Source organism: Dipodomys ordii, unplaced genomic scaffold (assembly GCF_000151885.1).
Source record: "Dipodomys ordii isolate 6190 unplaced genomic scaffold, Dord_2.0 Scaffold101, whole genome shotgun sequence".
Lineage (NCBI taxonomy): Eukaryota > Metazoa > Chordata > Mammalia > Rodentia > Heteromyidae > Dipodomys > Dipodomys ordii.
The window spans coordinates 3,172,319-3,180,286 of record NW_012267317.1 but is presented as its reverse complement, the minus strand read 5'-3'; the positions used below and the strand labels follow the sequence as shown (position 1 = coordinate 3,180,286).

At 53.3% G+C, this 7,968-nt stretch overlaps 1 protein-coding gene across 1 annotated transcript in view; it reads left to right on the top strand.

Moving 5' to 3' along the window:
• Nucleotides 1-7,968, top strand: part of Galntl5 (polypeptide N-acetylgalactosaminyltransferase-like 5) — a 28,167-nt gene that overhangs the window by 14,632 nt on the left and 5,567 nt on the right. The window contains exons 5-7 of the mRNA XM_013027227.1: nt 1,408-1,657; nt 4,443-4,560; nt 7,819-7,966. Coding sequence (XP_012882681.1) covers nt 1,408-1,657; nt 4,443-4,560; nt 7,819-7,966 — 516 coding nt within the window. The remainder of the gene's footprint in view (nt 1-1,407; nt 1,658-4,442; nt 4,561-7,818; nt 7,967-7,968) is intronic.

The following is a 7,968-nucleotide window of genomic DNA, read 5'->3' as shown; positions in this document are numbered from 1 at the left end:
TCCTCCGCCCTCCATCCTCCATCCTCCATCCTCCACCCTCCATCCTCCACCCTCCACCCTCCATCCTCCATCCTCCATCCTCCATCCTCCATCCTCCACCCTCCGCCCTCCACCCTCCATCCTCCGCCCTCCGCTCCGCCCTCCACTGCCTCTGATAGTGCTCTGCTTCAGAATGGCGGCGCCTCATGATTCAAGCACTGTAGAGCACAGGCTGAGCCCCCCAGCTTCCAACTCTAAGACAGACTTTTCCATGAAAGAGGGGCCACAGGGCCGCACCTGGGCAGGAGAGCAAGACGAGGGCAGACAGAGCTACAGCGTCTCCCAAGGTGGAGAAGGGAGGCTTACGGCAGGATGCGGCCAACCTGGGGCCCCTGGGAGGGAGGAGCCACAGGGGGATGGTGAGGAGGGAGAGCAGCCTGGGGGAGGGAGGAGCCACAGGGGGATGGTGAGGAGGGAGAGCAGCCTGGGGGAGGGAGGAGCCACAGGAGGATGGTGAGGAGGGAGAGCCTGGGGGGGCAGCCCGTGAAGGAGATGGGAAAGGGGCTGGGGCTGAAGCTCTCGGCCTGGCAGAGAGAGGAAGGAGTGGGTGAAGCGTGTGGGCAGTGGCGAGGCTCAGGAAGGCTTAGCCACAGTGAGGAGCCCAGGGCACTGCCACTGCCTTGAATAATCTATCTCCCATCCCTCCCCCCCCACGGTGCCTATGCAGGGGTGCGGGCACCCTGGAGAGTGAGCGGCATACTGAGCTGTGGCAGACCCCAACGCTTAGGCAGGAGGCCTCAGATCCGTCCCTGGGTGCCAGTGGCTCACACCTGTCATCCTAGCTACTCAGGAGGCTGAGATCTGAGGATCACGGTTCAAAGCCAGCCTGGGCAGGAAAGTCCATGAGACTCTTTTTTTTTTTTTTTTTTGTCAGTCATGAGTCTGAACTCTGGGCCTGGGTGCTGTTCCTCAGCTCTTCAGCTCAAGGCTAGTGCTCTACCACTTAAGCCACAGCACCACTTCTGGCTTTTTCTGCTTATGTGGTGCTGAGGAATCGAACCCAGGGCCTCATGCATGCAAGGCAAGCGCTCTACCACTGAGCCACCTTCCCAGCCCCTAGTGTTATTTTTTTTTAACTGTAGTTTGTTCTACTTTCCAAATGCTGGTACCACATAGAGGAAAGAAGCCTCCATTCACTGTCCCGTTAGGATTCCCGCCAGCTGCTCTCTAGCCCTTGCTCACGTTTCCTCTGCACACGCTGGCATGCTGTGCAGGCACACTGTAGCCAGCACTGTTGGACATAACAAAGTATGTATCGCTTATTTGCCCCAAAGCCACTGAAATGCTCCACATATCCTCACGCATCCAACTCTGACTTGGGCTGCCGTGCCACGTCGTGGGCCCACAGCACGCGTGCTCCCCTCCCAGGGGACGTCTTGGTGTTCCTGGACAGCCACTGCGAGGTGAACCGAGTGTGGCTGGAGCCTCTGATGGCGGCCATTGCCGAGAACCACCATGTGGTGGTGTGTCCGGTGATCGACGTCATCGACACCATGACCCTGGAGTACAGGCCCTCTCCCCTCGTGCGCGGGGCCTTTGACTGGAACTTGCAGTTTCAATGGGACACTGTTTTCTCTTATGAGATGGACGGACCCGATGGACCCACCAAGCCAATCCGGTGAGCTGCTTCTGGGGAAGGGGAAAGGGAGATGGGTAGTGGGGCTTGAGAAGCACACCTTCGGAGATGATTCCTGGGGTGTCTTGGACTCGGCGGAAGATGTTGTGTCATGGCAGGAGTTGGTAGATGTTGTTTCCCTGGGTGAAAACGTGCATCTCATCCAGGCCGAGGCTGCTGCACTTGGACACAGTCTCCGACCTCCAGCACCTCTGTCAGGAAGTGCTCGCTGCCCTGGGGAACAAGTTGTAGGACGGACGACCAAGCGACAGAACCAAGGGACAGAACCCAGGGTCAGAAAGCCAGGGTTCAGCCAGAGAAGGCGGAAACCTTCACCCAACTCAGACGCAACTCGCCACTCGGGGCTTTCCCCATAGAACGGCAGAGGTTAACGTACACATGACTTGCTTAGACTTTTTTCAGGTTTAGAAGATGTACCTTTAAATGTGTGCACAGCTGGATTTGCTTTGAAGTCTCCAGGCACTGGGCCGCACTTTGGCTGCTTCAGCTGTGTTGTGGGGGCCACGTCTGAAGGGCTTTCCTCCTGGCCAAACCCTATATTCCTGCTGACTCTCACACCTCTCCTCTCCTATGATGGACCTTTTGGCTTCAGACGCCAGATATTTCAAGTTTCTAACACTTAGCAAGTCCTTGGTCTTTAAAAAAAAAAAAAATGTGTGTGTGTGTCTGGTCATGGGGCTTGAACTCTGGGCCTGGGTGCTGTCCCTCAGCTCTTCAGCTCAAGATGAGCACTCTACCACTTGAGTCACAGCGCCACTTCCAGTTTTCTGAGTGGTTTATTGAAGAGTCCCATGGACTTTTCCTGCCCAGGCTGGCTTTGAACCATGATCCTCAGATCTCAGCCTCCTGCGTAGCTAGGATGACAGGTGAGCCACCAGCGCCCAGCTCCCTTGGTCTTTGTCTCCAGTCCAACTTAGAGCTTTGTGTCTTACTCAAGTTACGCAATCTCATGAGCCTTATTTCCCTCATTTGGAGAACAATACTTCACAGGGTTGTTACAGGAATAAGGGGCACCTGCAAACGCATTATTTGTTAGCTCTAATCATTCTCTGTTTTCTCTGGACCCTCATCTCTAACTTACCGGGGAGGGTGGTACACCTCTTGAGCCACCACGAGGACCCCCTGCCTCCTGCTTGTCCTGGACGCCCTCTGGATCTCCAGCCTCTAGATTCTCTTCCTCCCCTGATAGTGGTCTTTCTTAAGAGGTCTGGCTTTTCTGGCCGATACATCATTTCTCCTCTTGCCAGCACCTTGGTGGCTGTGTCTTCTTGCTGTGGCCATAAGCTTGGCATGTCTCCGGCACCCTCTGCCCTCCTCGCTCTTCTTCTGCCAGAAGTTTGAGACATGACTGTGCCGCTGCATATCAAAGGCAGCCTTGTGCTGTGTCGCAGCCCCTTCCTCACCCTGCCCGGTGTCCAGTCTCCCGGCTACAGCTGAGTTCCTCTCCCTGGCCTCAGACCTGGGCACCTTGCTTCTGACACAAGGACAAAATAAAGACCAGCTCAGCCTGGCACTGTGGCACACGCCTAGAGTCCTAGCTATTCAGGAGGTTGAGATCTGAGACTCAAGATCTTGATCTTTGCCTCTAGTCTAATTTAGACTACAGACAAATATGAGAGACTTTTTTTTTTGTCAGTCGTGGGGCTTGAACTCTGGGCCTGGGCACTGTCCCTCAGCTCTTCAGCTTAAGCACCACTTCTGTTTTTTTGGTGGTTCATTGAAGATAAAAGTCTCACTGACTTTCCTGCCTGGGCTGGCTTAGAACTGTGATCCTCAGATCTCAGCCTCCTGAGTAGCTAGGATGACAGGTGTGAGCCACTGGCGCCCAGCAAGGGTTGTTTTTTGTTTGTTTGTGTTTTTAACTATTTTTTTGTCTTTTCTCTTTTGGTCCTGGGTATTGAACCCAGGACGTTGCACTTGCTGGGCATGAGCTTTGCCACTGAGCTACATCCCAGGAGTCTGAGGCCAGCTTTGACCATACATTGTCTCCAAAACACAAGGGCTGAGGAGAGAGTTCGGGGGTGGACTGGCTAGCGTGATAAGGCTCTGCGTTCCATCTTTAGCCAAAAACTGTGTCCCTCACCGAAGCAGCAAGTAGGGCGGTGGCCACTGGAGTCTGCTGGACAGTGAATCTGGAGTTCTTTTGTGCAAAGTGGCTATAGCTAGAAGAGAGGATTCTGAAAGTTTTACTACAAAGACATGGTAAATGTACCCAGACGCCGGTGGCTCCCGCCTGTCATCCCAGCTACTCAGGAGGCTGAGATTTAAGGATCACAGTTCCAAACCAGCCTGGGTGAGAAAGTCTGTGAGACTCTTATCTCCAATAAACCACTAGAAAACTGGAAGTGGCACTGTGGCTCAAGTGGCAGAGCGCTCGCCTTGAGCTGAAGAGCTGAGGGACAGCGCCCAGGCCCAGAGTTCAAGCCCCAGTACTGACAAAAAAAAAAAAAAGGTAAATGTTTGAAATGATAGAAATGGCATTACCTGGTTTGCCTATTACCCAATTTATAACATTTATTAAAACATCACATAGTACCTCATAAATTTGTATATTTAACTGGAGGTGAAACACACACAAAGAACATATTGCTTACATAATTTGTTGAGTGTTAAATAAAGGTTAGTACCTGTATCTTATGGACTTAAACATTTACCTGGATATATATTTGTTTCCTAGTTTCTAACTATATTGTCACTATTAACTGATTTATTTTGAAGGAAAATGTGTGGTTACAGAATCAGTTTAACCTTTGTGTCTTCTTTCTAGGTCACCTGCAATGGCAGGAGGGATTTTTGCTATACACAGGCTTTATTTTTATGAAATCGGACAGTATGACAAGGGCATGGAACTTTGGGGAGGAGAAAATGTGGAGATTTCGTTGAGGGTAATTCCACCTTTTTCTGTGTGTGTGTGTGTGTGTGTGTGTGTGTGTGTGCGCGTGTGTGTGTGTGAGTGACATGCACGTGTGCATGCTTGCATGCTGATCCTGGGATTTGAACTCAGGTCCTGGGGCTTGAACTCGGGCTGGCCGCTGTCTCTCAGCTCGAGCACTCTACCACTTGAGCCACAGCGCCACTCGTAATTGTATGCTTATTCCAATCTTTTTCTGTTTTGGATTTTGCCCTCTTTTCATTTGCCTTCCTTCTGTATGCTAGTTACTTCATTTCTTTCTTTTTCTCTTTTTTCTTTTTTTTTCCAGTGCAAGGGTTTGAACCCAGGGCTTTGTGATTGTTTGGGTTGCTTTTCAGCTGATGGTCCACCACCTCAGCCATGCCTCCAACCTCGTTTTTTTCCTGGTTATTTTGGAAATGGGATCCTAAGGCCTTTTCTACTGGGGCTGGCTTTGAACCGTGATCCTCCAGATCTCAGCTTCTTGGATATCTAGGATTATAGGCGTGAGCCACGAGCCGTCTTTAAAGTTCTCTTCAGCACAGACTTACTTCATAATGCTTTCCCTGGGATGCAGAGTGCCGCATCCGCGTGCTACCCCCACCGAGCTCTCCCTCCCGCCCCCCCACGCCCTCCCTCCTGGCTCGGGCAGTGTGTGAGAACACACGTGGACACCCATGTCTTTGGTGCTTTCTGCTCTGTTTGGTTTATTACGTAGTGAAGTTGGGCCCTAACGACTCAAAAAACACACCCTGTGTCTCAAAACAGAATCACTTTGTGACTGAAACGTGCATGTGTGAAAAGCAAATGTCTTCCGTCTGACTCGGTGTCCACAGACAGGAAACGCGCTGCTCAGCCCTTCCTCCAGGACCGCCGCCACTCGGCGCCTCACGGCCTTCACGCACCCGAAGCTGCCAGGCGGGAGTCTCGAAAGCCCTCTCTTGCCTGATCTCCTGTCACCACCGGCCACGCCAGGCCTGCACACACCTTCACCTCTCCTCTGCCCCTCCTTCGAGGACACCCCTACCCCAGGAGGCCTGTGGCCAGTGACTGCGGCTGGTAACTGCGGCCCTGCCCTCCACTCGCGCAGTGCGCAGCGGGGAGCTGCGGGCCAGCCCTCCTCAGAGGTCTTCTTGGTCTAGGACGGCCTTCCAGGCTCCCCTGGCTCCGTTGGTTGCCTTCTGTTTCCTCTGCCCCCTGCTGGACCTCCTGCTGGACCTCTCACCCCATGTTCGCTTCCAGACACCCTTCCCCCCCCCCCCCCCGCTGGAACTCGGCCTCCTTGTCTTTGGGAAGTCCCACCTATTTCTTTGTCTGCTGTGTGAGCACCTGCACTGTGAGCTGACCAGGGCCTGCCCCGCTTCCAGCCAGCCGCCAGCCCGGCTCCGCCTCCCAGTCTGCTCCCAGCCGGGCAGCGCTGCCCGCCCTGTGGGCTCGTCTCTGCTCAGGCCTGTGCCGCTCCTTCCGAATGCTTAACACTGCACCCGCCTCGGCTCTCCGCTGGAACTGTAGTGTGGCCTCGGATTGTTTCTCTGGAGTACTAAGTTCAATTCTGCCAGCGCTCAGGGGGCCTTCCTTTTAGTTGCGCTGTGCAGGGCATCCAAGCGGACATGGTGGCCCATTCATCACTCATCTGTGTTTATCAAGCACCACACACAGGGGTGCACGCACACGCGCATGCACACACACACACACACACACACACACTGCAGTGCTGAGCCAGGGCCTGGTGGCTCACACCTATAATTCTAGCTACTCAGCAGACTGAGATCTGAAGATTGTGGTTCGAAGCCAGCCCAGGCAGAAACATCCATGAGACCAGCTAACCAGCTAACCAGCCAAAAGCCAACCTTGAGCAAAAAAGCTACGGGACAGCTTCCTGGTCCTGAGTTCAAGCTCCAGTACCAGCACAGAACAAAGCAAGGTGCTGCATTATAGCAGCACACAATGGAATTAGTTGGTGGTTGACACAAGGACACTGTGGAACAGTGGCTGGGGTTAGTGTGACTAGGGTGACAGAATTCCAGCTGTAAGCAAGACAATCCAGGAGAACCGAGGCCCTGAGTTCAGCCCCAGCATGTGTGTGTGTGTGTGTGCGCGCACACACACACGTGTGCAAAAGCACAGGTGGCTGGGAACAAGAGCATTTACCTCCTGTGTGTCTGGTGGCCAGGCAGCTCTGCTTCAGTCTGGACGCCATCTCTAGGAGCAGCAGCGACTGTCAGCTGCTCCTCTTACACTGAATGGCAGAAGTTAAAAATCAAGTCAAAACCCACAGTACACGCAGGTCTTGGCGCATGTGCTACCAGCTGCAGTTTTCTGGCCAAAGCAAAGACAAACTCCAAGTGTATGTGTCAGGGAAATTTCCGTGGCCCCAAGGTAAAGCTTGGGAAGTGAGCCAATGTTTACAGAATGCTCAAGTTTCTGGAAAGAACAGCTAAGTGGATGGAGATCCTCTTTAATAAAGCCAGTGTGAGTGGACAAGGCCACCTCGTGTCAGCGTTGGCTGTGTAACAAACGGCTCCCAGTGCCCTGGCTTTACACTGCAGGCAGTCCTATTGCTTCCAAATCATTGTGTCACCCCGTGGGGCTGGTCTTAGCTAGAATGTCTGATGGCTGCCGTGTTCACCTGGAGGCTCAGCAGCAGCTAGGGTCGCCGAGCAGGCCGACACTGGAGGGGCCACAAGATTGGCAAAACGAACCACAAGCCAAAATCAGAGACAAGAATGGAGGAGAAATGATGCTACAGAGCCATAGTAATACCGGCTGTGTGGTGCTCCACAAAACATTCACAGACCAACAGGACAGAAGAGCCGGAGTCAGCCCCACACCACATGTCTACACACAACTAACTTTTGACAAAGGCACCAAAAAACATACGTGGGAGAAAAGACAGTCTCTTCAGCAAGTGCTGTTCAGAAACTAAACACGGACGTGCCGAGGGCTGAGACTGGACTCGAGTCAGAAAACTAAACATGGACGTGCCGAGGGCTGAGACTGGACTTGCGTCAGAAAACTAAACATGGACGTGCCGAGGGCTGAGACTGGACTCGCGTCTCTCACTCCGTGCAACGTCACCTTGATAAGTCTAGGCACTGGTGGCTCACACCCGTCATCCTGGCTACTCAGGAGGCTGAGATCCGAGGATCATGGTTTGAAGCTGGCCAGGGGAAGGAAGGCCTGAGTGTGGATAAGCTTGTCCGTTGCCTTTACCTCCCCCGCGTATTAACGTGGTCTTGGTTTGCCTCGTCAGATTTGGATGTGTGGAGGCCAGCTCTTCATCATTCCTTGCTCCCGCGTTGGGCACATCAGTAAGAAGCATCTGGAAAATAGCCTGGCCATCAAGAAAGCCAAGCTGCGGAACTCCCTGAGAGTGGCCCACGTGTGGCTGGATGAGTACAAG